General features: G+C 35.6%; 2 protein-coding genes and 1 pseudogene across 3 annotated transcripts; 1 reads left to right on the top strand and 2 right to left on the bottom strand.

Moving 5' to 3' along the window:
* The first annotated feature begins 7 nt into the window (after positions 1 to 7).
* LOC105118126 (uncharacterized) lies at positions 8 to 3180 on the top strand (annotated as a pseudogene).
* Positions 3181 to 4623: 1443 nt separating this feature from the next.
* LOC105118125 (zinc finger CCCH domain-containing protein 6-like) lies at positions 4624 to 9489 on the bottom strand. Of its 2 annotated transcripts, none has more exons than XM_011015995.1 (4): positions 9144 to 9489; positions 6058 to 6261; positions 5847 to 5971; positions 4624 to 5768 (listed from the first exon to the last, which is right to left on the bottom strand). In XM_011015995.1, exons 1-4 carry the CDS (start codon positions 9201 to 9203, stop codon positions 4856 to 4858), a joined length of 1302 nt encoding a protein of 433 aa, XP_011014297.1. In that variant the 5' UTR covers positions 9204 to 9489; the 3' UTR covers positions 4624 to 4855. The 2 variants fall into 2 exon arrangements, with proteins under 2 accessions (XP_011014297.1, XP_011014296.1); XM_011015994.1 differs by lacking the exon at positions 9144 to 9489 and adding an exon at positions 8133 to 8425.
* Positions 9490 to 11651: 2162 nt separating this feature from the next.
* LOC105118124 (protein IQ-DOMAIN 32-like) lies at positions 11652 to 16932 on the bottom strand. Its single transcript, XM_011015993.1, has 6 exons — positions 16519 to 16932; positions 15318 to 15704; positions 15003 to 15224; positions 14357 to 14425; positions 12597 to 14259; positions 11652 to 12085 (listed from the first exon to the last, which is right to left on the bottom strand). The coding sequence occupies exons 1-6, from the start codon at positions 16597 to 16599 to the stop codon at positions 12066 to 12068; spliced, it is 2442 nt and encodes an 813-aa protein (XP_011014295.1). The 5' UTR covers positions 16600 to 16932; the 3' UTR covers positions 11652 to 12065.
* Between the last annotated feature and the right edge of the window lie 3297 nt (positions 16933 to 20229).

Raw genomic sequence — 20229 nt, 5'->3', positions numbered from 1 at the left:
CATACGGAAAGAGAAGAAAACCCACTCGTATTTTCACTTCAGAGAAACAAAATCTCAGTTGTTGCTTGCTGCCAGAATGGGAGCATCGTCTTCTACGGAGCAGAACGTATCACGTGAACAAAGGGAAGTGGAAAGTCTAGTAGCTTCTACCGGATCAATCTCCTTGCTTCAAAATGCTTTCTCTAAGCTTGCCGATCCACAAACAAATGCAATCCCTCTTCAATCTCTACAGGTACTTAAAAAACCACCAAGAATAAATTATGGGTTCTAAATTATCTTGATAAGGAACCCAGCTTTTCTCTCTAAAAGCTGTGTTTTTTTCCCCTGTATTGCCCAATCATTTTTGGATAGTCATGTAATTTTAATTTGTTGCAGAAATGCTTCTCTTTGAATTATAAAAACTCAGAATGTGAAGCACTTCAAATTCCTGATTGCCTTTTGGGATTATTGGATCACTTGGGTCCATCAATGGCAGATCCTTTTTTTTTGTTACTGATAAAGGAGGGGTCAATTGGGTTGAGTTTGTAAGAGGTTATTTGAAATGCTGTGAGAGGATGCCTGTCTCAGCATTACTTAAGACATTGTTGAGACTGTTTGCTGCAACGGGAGTGAAAGCAGGAATTCCTTTGAAACTGGAGTTTGAAGCTATTGATGATGGTGATTATAAGGTAAGTGGGTCGCTGTTACCTATTGATGTGCTTATGTTTCTTTGGACGAGTTGGACTATGCTGTGGAATTCAAGAACTTGGAGAGTTTTGAAGGAGAGAGAGTATCTATATCTTCCGGATACTGGTCCTTTGGTGTTATTAGTAGTTGTTTCTTGTGCTGAAGGTGGCAGTGGATTGGAAATGTGGGATTGTGATATTTCAAGTTTAGATGTACGGCTTCCTGCAGGAAAGTTTCTTACAAGGATGTTGACAACAGTGCCTAACCTCATGGAGTGTTTTACACAATTTGTCAATGCAAGACTGCAAAACGTCGCTAGTTCAGAGGCATGTAGTGTTAACCAAATCACAAATTTGTTTGCTTTGATGTATTTAAAGATTAAGGGGTTCGCCAGCCACTTATGATTTTTTTCCTGCTTAGATTATAAACAAGCAACTTGATCTTGCTTTCTGCTCATATGACATTTTACTAGCTCTATCCCATTTGACTTCAAAGTTTATGACTGGTTATGAGAGTTCATATGTGATATGATTTTCCTTCTCAATCAACAGCAAGATGTGCTGGAATCTTCAAACTCATCATCAAGAGAAATCTCTCCAGAAAAGGCGTGCAGCTCCTACCTTCTAACCTGTGGAAGAGCGAGCGTGGGGAATTTCCCTTACTATCAGGGGTACAATAAGTGAAGAAATTTTGAAACCGTACTTTCCTAGTGACAGTGATGCTAAAGATGAAAATCTTCTCTATCGGTTTGTCATCTTCCCTTCTGATCTATTTTAGACCTAATTGCCTTTATTTTATGCTGCTTATCCTGCCGATGCCCCAAATAAATTTAAGACCAGTAAAATTGCTCGTAATGCTTCAGTTGCTACCACCAACCCATTCTCTCCCCTCCCTACTTTCTTTCAGTGTTTCAAGTCAGTTTTAGTTATTAATTTGCTTGCTACTGTATCAAATTTCACTCAGCATTTGTTTTCCAAAGGCTTTTAGGTCATGTCTCCATGGGAAGGGCTTGAACAGATTTTGGTCAAACATTAAAGGTTATCTTGGTTCGTTGCTCCTTCTAATTTCTGCTACTGGAGATGCACAAGAAGATAGCACCAATATTAGGAAATGGACCATATGTGCACTCACGCACCAGGGTTTTGAAAACAGGGATATGTTCTACGGAAACTCTGGAACCTTATATGCTATATGTCCAGTCTTTCATGTGTTCTCACCTTCTGGTATGTTATTTAAATGATTGAGGGGAGAGAGAGTCACAAATTCTCTTTAGTTATTTCTTTTGTGAAAGTTGATAGACCCAATTGAAATTCATGAAAAATGCTTCCATTTTGAGACCTCAATGGCCAATTGTAAAACCATTGGCAGGGAAGGAGAAAAACTTTGTTTACAGCCACTTGCATCCTACTGGTAGAGTTTATGAGCCACATCCAAAGCCCGTGGGCATTGCATTTGGGGGAAACAATGGGAACGAGAGAGTGTATACGGATGAAGACTTTGCCAAAGTTACCGCGTGTCATCATGCTATTGACAAAACATGCCATCATGGCCCCCTTTTCCCAAATCACGTACTAGTGTGTTTGGCTAACCACATTACCACTATCGGTGAGCTTTTGGCTCCCAAATCTTAGCATTTGAAGAAAGTGATCTGGCAGAGGAAAACAGCATTAGCTATTCTAATAGAGGAAATCTACCTTGCTTTTTGCAATGACTTTAGTTTGTGCGCAGTTTGTGGTTTCAAGTAATTTGTCCCTTTTTTATTTTCTGTTTTAAATTGTCTCTGGGCGCATGCATGCATCAGTAAGTATTATTTATCAATAATTTTGTTAACCATTTTGTTTCTTTGATTGCTTTGTGTTTTTCACTGTGGACTTTCTGAAATTTTTATCACACGGAAGACAGTCTCTAATCTAATTGCTTGTCATCTTCATGGAGATGATTTTGATCATATAAGATTGCCTGTTAGATAATATATGGATTGAATAGCAATGACAATAACATGCATATAACACTGGAAAATCCATACTAACATAGTCTATGAACACGTTTAAAGGCTAACAACTTTGTTTCCAAATTATAAATCTGTACTGTAGGGGTTTCTCCTGGTTGAACCTTTGATTTTAGAGGTTGAAGTTTGGGGTCTAGGTGGGAGGAAAGCAAGGGAGATTCAACTTTCATATAAGAAGAGAGAGGACCTTTTCACTGAACCAAGACGCAAGGTAATTAACCTACCATACATAGAAGGCCTATGTTGATATTCAAATTCAAGAGTTGAATCTGATATATGAAAAAACCATATAACTTGTATTTTTGGCAGGTTGACTTGAAAACTTTTGCAAGTTGGGAGGACTCACCTGAGAAGATGATGATGGATTTTATGGCTGATCCAAACAGAGTTCAAAGGGAAGACCGCTGAATAAATTGGACAGGAAGTTTTGATGGCGGTGACGTTGTTACGTTTTATTATACCATTAGTTTCCTCCAACATTTTATAATTATTTATTATTATATAGCAACCCAATTCTAATAAGAAGTAAAGTTTTTTGGTCATTAATATAACATGTTAGTGATGATAATTAATGAGTTAATTTTTTGGTTCAGAATTTTACAAATAAAAATTATTTTAAATAAAATAGATCTGATGAATACACCAAACTCAAAGAACTTGGACTTAATAGTCAACCGAGTTCAAGATAATATAGGTCTGATAATTATATCAGACCTAAAGAGCTTAGACATTACCAAGTTCTAAGACTATGTATAATTATGGATAATACTTTATAATAAAAATATTAAAGACATGATAAATCATAATGTCTATACTCGTAGATGTATACAAAATCTCTTAAGGATCATACTGTATTTACTATCTCATTAATGATATGTAAAAGATATTTTTAAAGAGACCTATCGTATTTACTATTTCATTAATGATATATAAGAGATATTTGTTTCTTATTAATATCAGCTAAAACAAAGAACTTTCAATTTTTTTTTCTTTGAAAATAACAAGGTTCAAAGATACAAATACCACTTGAATCAGGTAAAATATTAGAACTTTTCTTCTTTTAAGATAAATATATAAAAATTTTAGAGTGCTAACTAACTTAAAACTTAAGAATAAACATATTTGTTTTTTGAATTTAAAGTTTTTTTAAGTTATTTATTACTTTAAGTTATTTAATACTTTTCCTATAAATATTCTGATTTTATCATTAGAGTTTTTAAATTTATTTTTTTTGTATATATTCTAATTTCTATCATAAATCTAGAGTTGTTTAGATTAAAAAAAATTCAATCACTTGAATATATTGATTAATTACTAGTATAAATATTAAATAATTTTTTATTCATGTAATTTAGATTTTAGGGTATTATCAGATGAGTGTTAAACCTTTAAAACATGATCATTATCATTTTTATTGCATGTCAAAGTAATTAGAATACCCTTATTGTCGACCACTGTAGGAAAAAAATCAGTCTGATGAACACTTAAAAATGATGATATAGCAGTACAAGCCTACAATGCGACGTGGGTTTGATGAAAGAAAGCCAGACTTTGGTGACAAAGGTATCCAGGTAAAATAATTTCATCCCTCGATAATCCTAAGATACTTTCCTTTAATTTCGATATGTTTTTTTTTATTTATAGGAGATCCATGCTTGGAAAATATTTAAAGGAAGATTATTACAAGTGATACATATAGATATGGAATTCATTCAGATCTCTATCACATTTTATAGTCATAATCATCCACATTTTCCTTACGGTAAAAAGCAGCTTGTGGTGGTCATAAGAAGACGATAGGAGATGCTGGCAGTAACATCTGGAATTGAATATGAGATGGTTTGTGTTTTACAACTAAGCAACCTCTTGTGGTTACGTTGACATGAGGTGTTAGCGGCCAGGTTCCAAACAAACATTGAGATGCGCCATTCAAAAGGCTAGTACACAAATTGCTCAAAAATAGCGACTCCATACCAACTTCAATGTAAGCTAAAAATAGATAGAAGAGACGGCACATCAACCTCCAAGTATGATGGTTTCTGCCCATAATTTAATCTTTAACGTTCCACGATAGAGAGGAACTTTTTGCTGAATGATCAAACCAAAAATGAAATAGAAAGTATAAAAAGTTGTGCAGCTATAAGCCTTTTTTGTCAGATGAAAGCTACTTGAAATATTACACTAGCTACTGATCTCCCGATCCATTTTCATTCTCTTTGAGCTTTGCACCTCCGTTATGCCACTGCCCTTTTGCTGGGATGATGAATCATGTTGGTATGCACAATTGACTCCATTCCGGCATCCTCTTGAACTATTAAAGTAAATACAAGGCTTCATAATCTTGTGTTTCGATTCCCTTGACTTGGAATTAACTAAATCTTGGCTTGTTCCTACTTGGTGATTGTAACGGCTACCAAACTGCTGAGGTGTTTCTTGTTTATCGCCTCCATGCTGCTGAATCAAGTTCTTATAATAATTAATGTCCTTTGCTTGTGTCGATCCTGTAGGTGTGGATGGAACTCCTGGTGGAGGAATACGTGCACTAGAAGGAACCCCCATTGGCACCCCGTTTGGCTGCGTGTAGAATGATCCAATTGAAGTCGCAGTTAAAGATGCTTGTGCACTGGATTCTGTTCTATTCATTTGAATATGTGCTGGAGTGGGCAAAGTTACATGAGAAGTTAGAGGATCTGACAAAGGAGTATTGGGAATATTCTGTGCATTGGCTACAGCTCCATGATCAGTAACCAACTTCTCAATCAATTTTGGGTTGCTGAGAATTTTGAGGAGCAGGTCAGGGTCTATCAAACTTCCCTGCTCACTGCTTTTATTGACAGCAGCCATTGCATCAGGTTCGACACCAGGGAGAACTCCAGCTGTTGGTTTCCCATTTGGAAAGCTAAGAATGCCATTTTGAAAGGATGAAAAACCAGAAGCTAATAGTTGGGCTTGTGAATTCATTGGAACCATTGACGGTCCCATCACATCAGATGGTATCTCTGTTGCATCTTCATCTTCAATGGGGGTAATAGGAATCAGGGGAATTGGATGATCACCATGCTGAGAGCTTTCCAAGTCCACAGAAAATGTGGAGCTGCATACATACAACTTTTCAGTTCAAGAGATAGACTTGAAAAAGAGAGTGAGAGAGGCAAATAGAGAAGTAGCAAACTTTGGAGGAATGGCAGATGATCGAGGATAAACAGCTTCAAGCACTCTCATCTCCCTCTGATTTTGAAACTCCATCTCTTCGCTTTCTTCCCCAGCAACCAATTGCCAAGTCAAGTTCAAGACAAGCTGCGACAGCCCAAAACTTCAGTGTAATGATTGATATTAAAAACCAAAGGGATGGGCAATTAAAAAACTATAAAACTTTGACTTACCCTGGGCGGACATCTCCATTTTATCACAGGGACTTCTGACAACTTGATCTGCAACTGGCTTGAAGGATGGCTTCCTTCAAAGCCAGGTGGCAGAAAGTCATCAGTTCCAGCTGAATGAGTTGGCCATGACGACTTTGCTTGGAGGTGATCTTGAGCACCTGACCCGATCTGTGAAGGAGATTCCTCTGACAGGAACAGCCTTACCTGGTAAGGGGAGAAGCAGGAGTTCAATTTCTGGGCCCTTACAGCTACTGTTTAAACCCTTTATTAAACATCAGAAACTCCATGGAGCAATTGATAAAAAAGGGAACTAAAACACAAAAATCACAACGGAAGTTTTATTATAGCAGAACTTGTATCTTCTTAGGTGAAAACAATTTCTAAAACCTTGTTTACTTCTGAAACTCCAAGGAGCAATCGAAACAAAGGCAACTCGTACACAGCAATAACAATGCAAGTGTTAGTTTATACAGAAAATTCAGATCTTCTCGGGTGAAAAGAATTTACTGCCTTGAACAACATGCACTTTTGCAATTCCTTTATGCACATCCTGAACTGGCCATCCAATAAATGGTGAACTGATAATGAGATGGATATTTTAAACCATCATTAAAGATGAATTCCTGATGCTAGACCACAGTCAACAACCAACAAATGGTCAGTTTGTATGGAGACTGTAAAACATGGGTGAATCATATATGCAGCCAATGACTCAAAAGCAAGAGACAAGAATGATAGACACCGCAACAATTAGATAGTTGGGTTTAAATGAGAGCTGAAACTACAGTAGCTATGTTTAAGAGGTTACATATACTTCAAACTTGCTCTGTAAGTGAAGGTTTATGAAATCAGCTTGAGTAACCTTTGTCAGGTAGAGCTTCGAATAATAAATTCAAATTTAAACACTCAAAAGATATTGTTTAAACATTTGCTAAATCCCTTGGCAGTTTTGGAGAACAATCAACGCTCCTGAACCCATTTTGATTCCTTCAGAACATGGTACATAGAGGATCCAAATGCTCCTGAATCAATGTACTGCCATCAGTTTTTTTTTTTTTTTTGGCGTCCAGCCATAAGATACAATGCTCAGAAGATTGATTCTTTTATGAAGAAGTAAATGATTAGAAGAAAGAAATAGGTTCAAGAGACAGCATCAAAGAAGAGAAGTAAAAGAGGGGCCCCAATGAGTTACATTGAAACACCAAGTAGAACATTTGTGTTTGAACTTTTGTCTCTGAGATGATAGAAAAAGACAACATCCTGGATCAGCAATCAGGGATCACTCAAATTATGTAAATAGATCTAATATCTATGGATGCTGCGTACAGTCTGTTGACAACTTAAATCAAGTAAGAGATTGGAGGTCCGTAATGCCACAATCTCTGGGAATGAAGTGTTCATGGTTATTGGCTGTCAGCCAAGGGCACAATTCCCTGTTGCAGTCTGATTCTCTTGAATGTCTCACCAGTGGTTCTGTGGAACTTATAAGTCAATATACCATAGTCGCCTCCCTTCTTAAAGGGAGCTCTCCTCTTGGAGTTAGTCCCCTTTCCAGATGAAAGAAAAATGAAAACAAATTTTGAAGGAAACCAATTAAGAAAAAACTGCTAAGGTGCTATGCTACTATAGCATAGACATGAGTACACTTTTAGCATAAGTTCTAGAGAAATGCAAAACCCTCCATCTCCATCATCCCACATGCATAGGAACAAATGCATGCACATATATTTTGCCTCAAGATGGAATCTCTTCTATCAGTAATCTCATCACGAAATATGTTACCACCAATGCATAATAACAATATCAATTATAATCACTTTTAAATGATGCAGCTAGGAGCACTTTATGCATAAGTAGATTTTACAAAAAAAAAAAAAAAAACAGGCAAAAATTTCATACATTCACATATAATGCAAAGAGTTTGCAGGCAACTATATAGCCAAATTCAAAAAATAAGGAACTAAAAAAGAAACAAAGCCGGAGATAAAACATTTTTTAACTAAAAAGAAAAAAACTCTTTACTCAGCAGCGAACATTAATTCTTAAATCGAAACATAAAACATTTTCCACCATACCATGGTTAGCATGCACTTTGTGGATTTTGCTAAAACTTGGACAGTTTCATCTCGCAAGAAAAGCATATTTAAGACTGTGTATGCTTCCACATCATATGCCCCTCCTATACACTCTCCCTTCTCAACCATTCTTAGCTGGCGCTGCCCAACCTTTGCTACAGCCTTTTTTTATTTTATTTCATAGATTATTGTTATCAGCAATCAGAATTCTTTTGAACATGCAATAAAGGGAAGACCAGTCTTAAAAAATGCCTCAAGGCTTAAATTTCATAAATCTCAATCTCGTACTTGAGCAGCTTGCACAAAGAGCTGCAGTTCATGAATGTGCTTACTCCACAGTAATTAGATTGACTATCCAATTTGGAGAACCAAAAAAAAACAACAACAATATTTTTAGCCAGAAAAAAAAAAAACAACAATATTTTTAGCCAGGATAGCTTCAGTTTGTACTTGAATCAATCATACCTCATATCTATCACACAAACACAAGATACTTCAAAGAAAATCACCTTCACTACTGCATTCTTCTAAAGTTAGCAATACCCCTCAAAAGGAAGATACCATTTCTAACCACAAGCACTTAAAAAACACATAGATTGCTACTTTCAGCTCAAAAGTAAATTAAGAGATGAAAAAAAAAATCACATTAAAAAAACTACTTTTCCTAACACAACAAGCTTCGTTTCAAATTAAATGTAATGCAAACCATACTGGAGTATTGGCCTCCTGAAGCACAAAAATATCACGCAACAATCAAAAGTTCCGTTAAGGAATCCGATTACACACGCACTATCAGAGTAAGTGATACATGCACAAACAACAGATAAGCAAAGCAAGCGAGCAAACACAAACACATTTCCTCCCAGTAAAATAGCAAGGATAGATTCTTCTTCAACTGCATGACATTGGAATTCATCAAGATTCTAACTTCCATGCTAAGTCAATGAATTCGAAAAAGTACATCTTCTTGTTAAAATTGATAAATTTCTTCGAAAAATTTGCAATTTTTACCTGACAAAGATTAACATCTGATGCCCAACAAACTCGTTTTGATTTCTTCAATCCTCGCATATTTACAAATCAACAAAAATTCTTCGATTCTTTCAATTTCCAATTTCCCTCACCATAAAATTAATTTTCGATTAGAGTGTAAAACTCCACTCCCGAGTTCGAAACCCTAAAAAAACTAGATTTACAACTGCATCGATATCTCTCCTTATCAGTTACTTACCCATTCCACGATTTTAAGCGATCAAAGAAGTGAGCACAGAGGGATCCAAGGGAACCCTAGATCCTCTGGATTTTTTCTTTCTTTTGAGTTGCCGTTTCCACATCGTTCTCTATTTTTTTTCTAATCTTCCGTTGTATCTATAGTATGTACGTACGTTCTGGTTTCAGCGCGTGAGTTGAGATTTTTCTTCTCCTCTTTTTTTATATATAAGAAATGAGTACCTAAACTTCATTTCTAGCTCGAGTTAATCATCATTAGAGTTTAATAAAATTAATTGATTGATTCTTGTGGCTTCCAACTTTATTTTTAAATATTTATGTTCCTAAATTCATTAATAATTTAGTGTTTTTGATGATTTTATTTTATTTAGTTTAATTTTTTTAACAAGTAGAGAAAATAAAGGAAGGGTAAACGAAAAAAGAAAAATAAATTTTGAATATGTTTATAAAACATGATTAATTTTTAAAGACTTACTTTTATTGTCATAAAAATATTATATTTTAAAAAAGAGGCAATAAAAATAATTTTAACTAACAATTTTGAATTAAAATTGATTAAAATTTTATTTATTTTCTTAAATTAAATTAAATTTTATTATAGATTTTTTTTATAAAGATAAAATAAAAATTATAAAACTCAATTTAGTTTAAGGGTTAAAAATATATTATGAAGATTAACTTAGATTAACCAAAATAAATCAAAAGGATGTGGTTTTAAAAGTTATTTTTTAAAGAAGATTTGAGATGTCGTTTTGAAAATAATTTTTTTAAAAGAATTAAATTAGATTTTATTATAATTTTTACCATCAAATTATAGATAAATTTATTAATTCAATCATTTTTTTTATCACTTCCAATCTAGTTTGACATAAAAATAAATCAGAACAAAATTTTGAATCCACAAGTTACCGTGTTGTCGTGACGGCCCGGGCTGGAATAACACTGGATCAAAGTGTGGTTTCGCCGAAGAAAAAATGTACTGAGACAAACCTGGGCAGTGGGGTGAGCAACACGTTAGTGAAACGCGATTGAAGTTTGATATGACCTGTTTTGGAAAGCGTTAAAGATTTTCTGACCACAGTTTCTATTTTTAAATTTTATTTTCTATCTTCTTCTTTTTGAATCGGACGATGAAAGGACAGTTGGCTGACGAAAGGTTAAGCTGATGGTCTGGTCGGTACACGCATGGTTGATAGCCTGCCAGCTACTTTGCCACGTATGGTTTTGTTGTTTTTATGGCATTCTCCATGGGCTGGGTTATAGCTCAATGAAGGATCAGGCCCTGCTGCTCCTGCAGAACCTCATATGCCTTAAGAACTTTTCTAGATTCAGTAGGAAAATAGATCGCCCCAGATTGAGCCCTCAGACAGGTGAAACACCCCTGGAAAAACTATCATTATTCTCTCTTTTATGACAATGCTAGATTCCCTTAGAACTCCTCGAGTGATTATTGGGAGGCAGGATGTGGGTCTTTTTAATGAAATAAGCTTTGAAAAATGAAAAACGCTTGCTATTGTCATTTTACTTTGCTCACCGGGAGTTATCCTAGAACTTTTTCAAGCAATGTACACATAGTTAATTGGTCAGTGGAATTGACCATGTCGGACAGACTTTGAATGTCTTGGGTCGCCTCATCTTTCATGTCACTGTGCTTTCGGGGATGTCAACTTGAACTTTTATTACCAAACCAAAAGGAAAGGCTGGAAGTCAAAAACTTATGCTACAATAAAGGTAAAGTCACTGGCCTGCTGTAATCATCATACCTAACTTGAGATATGACCCGACTCAAGTGTCGAGTTGCAAATTTGTTAAATTAACCTGTAAATTAATAGATCAACCCAACTATATCCAATACAATACCATTTTAAATGGATTTAGAAAAAAAATTAAATTGACCTTGTTAAATTTATTCTAAGTTTTTCAGGTCAATCAAGGTACTTGAATTTTACCAAGTTCACACAGAAATATGGTTCAGGAAGGAACCTAGCCCAGCTGGGCTTGCAGTAACGGTTCACCAAGTCGACTTGTTAAAGCAGGCGGGTAGTCACGTTGCCGGGCCAGGCTATAGATCCCCACTGATGCACTATTTGTGCACAAGAAACATTACTGCCTTGAGATTCTCTCCTGTTTTAGAAACATTGCTGACTTAAGATGACAGAAGCACCTGATGAGAAGCGAATCCATGCCTCTCCGTCAGGACTCTGCATCCTTTCCGTAGAGGGAGTCTGCAACCCTGGAGGACTCCTTTTGTAATGGTGGAGAGGACGAAACGAGATTTTAACCTGTGTCTCTGCTGAAGAAATAAAATCTTTATTGAAAAAACCAGTGGTGGCCTTTGGAAAGCTCCCACGTCATTGTTAATGTCTCAAACTCCAGATACACATCCCACGACATGTTTAACAAGCCTCAACAGTATCACACAAAATAACGGTGAACAGACACACAGACCATACCTCCACAATGGAGAGTTTGAGAAAATAATATAATTTTTTTTGGGTTCCAGTAATATACAAGGAGTCCTTACTCGGCTCTATATGTATCTCCTCCTACCAAACTCCCAGTGTGCATATAACTAAAGCGCCATCCAGTTGCAGAAAAATTGTATAAAACATGATAACAAGCCGTCTTGTGGATCAACAATCAACTCTAGATTTCCCATGGCAGGTAAAACACCACTGTGCGCATTTCACACTTTCATTTTGTTCACCTCTGCCACTTTTTCTCTGTAACAAACAGAAATCGAGCAGTTAAGCACAGGAGCAATCAGTTTCGAGACAATTGTCCTAAGGTAAGGAGCAATGCATGCTCAGATTACCAAACTCCCCACCACAACAGCATCGCATCAGCAAATGCTGTGAAGGTTAACTCAGGAGGCGAGTAAATAAATAGTGGATTACAGCATCATTGGCAAGAATCTATTCAGCCTGTCTTTGGGTGAAAGAATTTCAAACCAAAATGAACCATCGTACAATAAACTTGTATGTTTCATGATGCATGATGGTCACCAGCCATTACCTATATTAAATGGATTCTAAACAATTTATGCTAATAACAGCAAAGATGCTATAATAATCATAGTAGTATTGAACAATATCCTATCAAATCTTTAAAAATTTGCAGTTGGGAACTAAATAACATCCCCAATTAGAGTAAATTTGTTAAATGACAATGAAAACCTTTTCAACCACAATGCAAGACAGACTATAAATGAGTACAAGGAAGTTCAGAGAATACCATGAACAATGTGACTATCATTTCCCTTTGCACCCTGCTGTGCCTGAGACTTTGACCGCTGGATGCGTGGAGAACCCTGCCTTCCATTTGCACCAGGTAAGGACTGCCTCTTCTTGATGAAATCTCTGTCCTGCACATCTGGGCTGGATCTTGGTGAGTTATTTGCGTTGAGTTTGGCTCTTGCTGATTCCGTGGCTTGCATGAAATGAGGGATAGAACTGCTGCTGCTGCTGTCTCTTGGCTCTTGATCAGTGCTGTCAGGTTTTGTGGAACCAAATGAATTCCGCCTCTTCCCATTCTTTTGATCTTTGGACAATTGTTCCACACTAGTTCCTGCACCAGAATCATGATTTGGGTTCGATGGAGATCTCTTACTTGCTGATAAAGACTTGCGTTTTTGGCTTGAACTGCTTTTGTCAGCCCTGCTCTTTTTAGCTTTCACAGATAACTGACTTGAAGGTGTTCCTTGGGACTCTGGAACAGTTGCATGGCTTCTGGGAGAAGCTTCTGGGGATGATCTATATGCTAGACCAACAGCCTCCGAGTTCAGTTCTCTCTTGACATCAGATACACTTTTCTCTGGATTCATCTCCTCCTGTGCAGAATCTGCAACAACAATTGTATTCGCTGATTCACCTTTGACATCCCCAAGTTTCTCAGGCTGATCCAAGCGAGACGAAGTTGAAACTGGATCCATAGATGAATCTTTATCTTCTACACCTAATTCTTTTGTACTGTTAGGATTACGGGTTTCTTCCCCTGAAACCTTGGCTTCATGCTCAAGTTCTGCAGCTCCAACTTCAAATACATCAGGTGAATCAAGTGTGGAGGTAACAGAAAGTTCAGTGCCACATTCAGAGCCAACGTATTGAACCCTTGAATTATGAGGGACTGAGTTTTCTGCCATGTCAAGCTCCTTGGTCCTTGATTCTGTATCTATCCCAGATATTTCCGTGTTTGATTCAACTCCACTATCTTGATGCGAGGAACTGAATGATTTACTCAAACTGGCTGTTGAACTCAGCCCCTCGAATTTTGTCTGGGCAGCAATGAATGCAGGATTGCTTGCCTTCCTTGATCCATACACGAATTTCTTTCCTTCAGTCTCCAATTGTTCAGAGGCTCCCCTTTTCATAGAACGTTTGGATTGATCAGGTTGTTCACCATCTAATTCTAGCTTATGAGGAAGAGAATTGGTCACCCTTTTAGAATTTACTTCAGATTCTATAGTTTGATTTGGAAGAGAATTTAGAGTTGTTATTGAGGTTTCTTCTGCATCCGATTTATTACTCGTCTCAGGTTGAGGCTGCTCCAAAATATCTCCTGGTAAAGGAGAGTTTGGATGGCACACCTGAAACTTGAAGTCAAACGCATCTGATTTTTTCAGACTCTCTTCACTTTCAGATGGCAGAGCAACTTCCTTGATAATGGAATTTGAATCTTCCGACTCGCAGAATTCTTCAGGTGGGACTCTAGTTTGCGCAGAAGAGGTAAAATTCTCCCTCTTCTCTATTTCTAGTTGTTCAGTTATAAACTCTGGTTTGGGTGTTGGTTCCACTGATGAAACAGACATCCACCTCTCCAACCAGTTCCATGCAGAATTACGCTTAGACGAATCACACTTGATGTGGATAGGCTTGGTCTTTGGTGTCGATTCCATTAACTTTAATTCAAAGCAAAAGGTCAGGATGTTTGATAAGTGACATGTATAGCACAAACACAGTTGCAAATTACACAGAAAAGTCCCCGTGTTTCCATACCTGACGAGCAAAGCTATTGCCGACCAGTTTCTCAATGCCATTTGGTTTGATTACTGAGCTTTCCTTCTCCTGAAAGCAAAATGAAAAGAAAGCTTGTATGAGACTGTCTGGTGATTTGGGAAGAGAATTGCTGTCCGTGAAGTTTATAAACAGAGTTTTTTTTGTCAAAAGCATGAAAAGATGCCAGTTTTCTTTAACAAGAGGAGAGCAGAAAATTCTCCTACATGTAGCTTTTATGATAGCTGTTGCTTATAGCGAGCATAATGCAATTAACTAAAATGAAAAGGAAAAGTTCCGACACAGCGCGAGTTAGTTCATTAATCTCCAACTCCATGCTTTGAAACATTGGTTTAAGATATCATTTCATACTTGCCTTCCAAGAATTCACGATTTTCTAATAAATTCTGAAAATGTCTTTCAAATCAAAGCAACAGTAACCGAGTTAGAACAGTGAACTGACATGAAGAATTTGGGACATCAGACAGAAGTTTTGAAGTACTAGCTATTTCATTTGGACAGTGGGTTGTGCCAGACCAGCATCATCCACATAACCAAACCATTTGTCAATTTGAACTCTTAAGCAGAAACCCTTGTAAAGGCAGTGCCCTTTGGTTAAAACATTCTTATTTAAGTTGATTAGCATTACCGAGGTCATGGATATAGGTTTGCCATGCTTCCCACCAACCTCGTTTTCTACATATGAGCTCTTTAGTGACAAACGAGCACGGCGAGCACGAACAAGAGCTTGCATTTTAACAATGGCCTGAACACAACGTAGGGTTCCAATGGCATGCTGCCGGACAAGGTAGCCACGTACGGCAGCTTGCAACTTAACAACATTCTTAAGCTTGAGGAGTTCTTTTTGAGCCTGGAGGACAGTTCGAAGGAAGAATGGATTAGAATGATTACCAACAAGCAAGCTCCATAGTCAAACATTTCCTTAAAGCAAAAATAAAATTACCAAAACCCCCCTGACAGCAGCCTGTATGACAATAACAACAGACTCTTCCACACGATCATCAACTTCATTCTCATCCTTGGTGAAAACAATGGTCTCAGCTACTTCCTGGTCTGTTGAAGCAGACAGTGGTTTCTCCGACAGTTGCAGCTTGTCTGGCAGCTGTGGTTTCTCAGACAACTGTGGTTTCTCATCAGTGCATTGTATCACAGCATTTTTTTCTGGAGCAGTAGGGATGTCTGGTGGCTGGAAGTTTAGATTTGCGGGTTCTGGACTCTCCTTGTTCACAGAAGAAGGGGTGGTTTCTGAAATGATAGTGTTGCTGAGAACTCGATGGCGGGCAGATTTCTTCCGGAAACTCCATCCGCGCTTGTCACTTGAACCATTGCTCTGAAATGAAATTTACATAACATCATCTAACTGATGCTACATTAAAACAGACTCCCTTTTTTTTCCAACTTTCGACTGTAACTCTTGATGGTGAATGGCTTACCGAAACCTTATAGACATACAAGCAATACGATTCGATGAAAAGGACATTTCAAGCAAGAAATATACATACATACATACATACATCGATGCCTGATCGACATTACCAATTGCAAATTGCAACCATGATCCACATAATTTCCTTAAACCATCCATGAATTCTGTCATCCATGTCTATAGATCTTACATGTATCCATCATACTTCAAACTTGATCAGTCAAAAACGAAACGCCAATCCTGCCTATAATGTTTGATAATCCATTAAAGCATACTACATTTACTAGTTTCAACTTTCAAATTAGATTGGCGTTAATAAACCTTGGCTAAATCAAAGACGAAAGTTTCTAATCCTCGCGTAGACTTGATAACTTCGACTAAGGAACAAAAAATGGCTAAAAAAGTTCGTGCAACGTCCGACCTTCTTCTTCTCTCCAGCTTCAATCAATATAGTAAATCAGATTTTAACACCATTAATTACAAAACTTCACTGAACGAAAATTCAAAGTTTCTCGGATCTTCCACACATCCGCACATTGTTCGTTTACCATTTCCAACAATTCTTCGGAACCAAACACATTAGCAATTTAACTAATAAATCACCACTCAAACTAAAAAATCAACAAGTTCCGGGAAAAAGAAGAAGAAGAAGTGACTGAAAATAGAAAGTGAGCAGTAAAAAAACTAAGGAAGTGATTATTGTTGACCAATCAGGTACCTCAGGGAGTTGAAGATCATCTCTGTCAGCAGAATCGCTACCGCAGGTGATTATTTTCAAACAGGAAGTGGATCTTCCCATTTGTATGTTTTTCTTGTTTTTACCTCTCTAAAAAAACCTCACTCGCTCACTACTCCCTCGTCACTCGCTCACTCTCTTTCTTTCTTAACCAACCTATATTCGATGTGGCTTGTTGGAAATTGTAGCTAAGAGGGACACGGACCTCAACATGTTCCTTAAATCGAGCTCACTCATGTTTTGGAATCCGTCATTTATCGACAACTCCGTTGGTCCTCTCTCTCTCTCGCCCTCTCTCCTTGTGCCTGTCCGTTTGAGATAAAGAGAGAAGCTTGAAAAGGCTGTCAGATCCTCTACGCTTTCCTTTCCTTTTCTTTTTTTAATATTTTTTTATATTATTCAGCTCATGTAGCCGTTCGATCACGAGACTCGCGAGAAGTTATTTACGAGGGGATTTTCTCGTTAATTGGATCGTGATTAATTTGAAAGTTGCCGTTTTATTTACTCCGTTAGCATGTTGTTTGTCGTATTTGGTGTGTGTACTGGCACGCGTGATTGGTCCGGGATGCGAAAGGTATGTATATATTCGTGAACTGTATTAGTGTCCTTGACTTTTGTCTTTTGTGGATGACCTTCACATTAATTGCTTTCAAATTTGTAGCAATGAAGCCAATAAGAAATTGAGACTCTCTAGTTCATCGCCTGTTTTGATAACTATTTTTTCATGAATGCATATTGTATGGCCTCTTAAGATCATGATTTAGAACAATGAGCTAAGATATTCTCTTTAATTTAATTAATTAGCTTGTTCACCGCAGGACATATAATAAAAAAAATTCAGTAAAATATAAACCATGACTTAGCTTTTTGACATGAAAGATTATAAAATTCATTTGAAAGTGTGATAACTTTTTTTTTTTTAAATGTATTTATCTTAAAATATTAAGTTGATATTTTTTTAGTGTTTTTTTATAATTTTAATGTTTTGATACTAAAAATAAAAAAAATCTAAATAATTATTTTAATATATTTTTAAATAAAAAATATTTTTAAAAAATATCCCGTATTATAATATCAAATACACACTTACTAGTTCAGTCCATCAATTAAATTTTATAACATGCATAAAATTTAATAGGTATTGTTTACTGTATAATTTTCATAACTTAAAATTATTTTATATTCCTGATATATGGTATTTTTTAAAATTTGAATATTAAAATTAAATTACTTTTAAAATTTTTTATTGAAACTATGTTACTCGTGTAGTTAAATAACTATTAAAAAACTATGGAAATCTTAAGAAATAATTTGAATTCAATAGTATATATTTCACAAACTTGAATTCCACAGTTCAAGTTTTACAATTATGTTACATGGCTAAAATATCAGATTTGACATGATAAATATTTTTATTTATTTATTTTTTTACTTGCCATTTCTAGTACATGCTTAAAATGTAGAAAAAAATTTAAAAAAAATTCGGGGGAAGAAACGTGGAGTTAAAATTTCGCTCTCTAGATAACAAAAAAAATAATGTGAATTGGATTGCAAGTATATCCTCCAAATACATCACGTCATGAACGCAATCAAACGCCTCTTTCCACCCCCAGATGCTATTGCACAAACTTCCGGACACTGGGAGTTTGGGCACTTGCCAAGAGTTTATTGGCCAGAGCAAAACTTATCCTTTTGTGGATCAATACTCAATTGCGCAGCAAGCATGGATGATGCATTTACAGTGACAGGAGGGTGTACGAAAAGTGTAGTGCCACCCACTACCCAGGCAATAATGCAAGTTATCGCGACGCAGGAGACTAATAACGTTGCTGAGAAGTTGACACTTGTCTGAATGACTATTTGTTATATATATATAAAAAGAATTAATAATTCAATCATTAAACTTTAGAGATATTCCTCATGGTAGGAAATTAAATTAAATTTTATATTTAACCATAATTTATTTAAAATTTCAATTATTCAAGATCCAGGTTAGTTTCGTTCTTAAAGTAAATTTTAGTTATTTTTGTTAATGTTATTTTAAATAAAGATAGTGCGACAAGAAGAAATTTTTTGTAATTTTTATTGTCATTAACTACACATTGAAAAGGGTGTGTTTTAAAAAAAAAATCATAAATTATATATAACAATAAATGATAATAAGTTTATTAAGTTTTTTTTCATTATATTTTTTGTCTTTAACATTTTCCTGCTCGTTCACAATTCTAAATATTGTTTCGTGACTTATTGAGTATCAATCATGTTATAATTATCAAATGAAAAATAAAAGGATACATTAAAAAAAAGAGATATAAATGAAAAGGACGTTACGGTTTGTTAAATAAGAAGAAAAATGATCCAATAAAAAAAACTAATAAAAAATCAATATGAATTAAAAAAAAAAGAAAAAACAGAGTTAGGATGATTCACTGTTTATATATACAATGAAACGGTAAATTGAGTTTGATTTTCGGAGAATTATAGTGGGAATTGAATTTACAAAAAAAAAAAAACTAATGGAAGGGTATTTTTTAAGTGTAATTTGCGCAGTATACACAAAGAAACTTATGTTTTACGAGCCAAAATATTTGTCCTGTAATGCCTTCCATATCCAACAAACAATTTAAAAAGTATATCCATCATACAAATAATTTAGAGCCATGATGCTATCTAGAGTGTCACAACAGGGTAACCAAACTAATTTGTCTTCACTCTCCACGTGGAAGAATAGCTGGATGGCACTTGTAACAACATAGAACCCATGCGATGTCTTGCAGCTGCAAGTGGGATTCCAAAAAACAAATGATCGATGTCGGGACCTTACAAAATACGATGCTATGGATCAGGCTTCTTCAGGGATTAATCAACAATCATTAATTTCTTAAGCCTCGATCAAATAGTTAGCATACAGTCAATTCAAGAATTAATTGCACAATGATGACACGGTCTTTTCATCTTAAACTAACTAATCAAGAAATGTTTAACCTGATCTTATCCATCTTCCTTGTTGCAGTCTCGAGAGCGACATGATTAATGAATGACTTATTAAAGTTAGTACATTAATGTTCTAGTTTTCATGGTTATAGTTTTAAAAAATAGTTTTTTTAAATATAAATTATAATAATTTCTCAACTAGAATTAAAAAAAATTCATTTAATCATGTAAAATTGCAGTATTTATTAATTAATCAAACCTTTTCTGACCTGTTATTAAAGTAAAATATAAATCACACACAAATAGAAGCTTACTTAAACAGGCAGAAACTATATATATATATAACCGTTGTTATTTTGAGCCGAAAGTAATCAAGACTTGTTATTTTGAGGCAGAACGTAATCGTATTAAGTTTTTTATGGTTAAAATATTTGATGTACATGAGGTGGTCGAACCTACCAATCCACCAAACCCCGATTTTTGGGCGTTAAGGTTCCTCACAACATTGTACATGTACGCTGTTTTGTAGTTGTGTGGTCTCCCTTCATGCCAGGTCTCCATCAACGTAGAAATCAATCACATCTACTAATGGTAAGGGTATGTTTAATGTTTTGAAAGTTTTTTTTTTTAAGAATTTAATTTTTTTATTTAAATTAATATTTTTAGAATATTTTTAGAATATTTTAATTTAGTGATATCAAAAATAAATTTTTAAAAAATAAAAAAATATTATTTTTATATATTTTAAAATAAAAAATA

Source organism: Populus euphratica, unplaced genomic scaffold, assembly GCF_000495115.2.
Source record: "Populus euphratica unplaced genomic scaffold, PopEup_1.0 scaffold1739.1, whole genome shotgun sequence".
NCBI classification, from domain to species: Eukaryota; Viridiplantae; Streptophyta; class Magnoliopsida; order Malpighiales; family Salicaceae; genus Populus; species Populus euphratica.
The sequence above is the reverse complement of the archived record's forward strand: the minus strand, read 5'-3'. Positions and strand labels throughout refer to the sequence as shown.

What these genes read in the sequence shown, in the direction of transcription:
- LOC105118125 (XM_011015994.1), bottom strand. Translation starts at nt 8,261, where the DNA reads ATGGTTGAGAAGGGAGAGTGTATAGGAGGGGCATATGATGTGGAAGCA. An exon ending in CAAAGTGCATGCTAACCATG is followed by an intron (nt 6,262 to 8,132) that starts GTATGGTGGAAA and finishes TCCCCTTACCAG; the next exon opens with GTAAGGCTGTTCCTGTCAGA. An exon ending in TCATCTGCCATTCCTCCAAA is followed by an intron (nt 5,769 to 5,846) that starts GTTTGCTACTTC and finishes GTATGTATGCAG; the next exon opens with CTCCACATTTTCTGTGGACT.
- LOC105118124 (XM_011015993.1), bottom strand. Translation starts at nt 16,599, where the DNA reads ATGGGAAGATCCACTTCCTGTTTGAAAATAATCACCTGCGGTAGCGAT. An exon ending in GCAATAGCTTTGCTCGTCAG is followed by an intron (nt 14,260 to 14,356) that starts GTATGGAAACAC and finishes TTTGAATTAAAG; the next exon opens with TTAATGGAATCGACACCAAA. An exon ending in TGATAGTCACATTGTTCATG is followed by an intron (nt 12,086 to 12,596) that starts GTATTCTCTGAA and finishes TGTTTGTTACAG; the next exon opens with AGAAAAAGTGGCAGAGGTGA.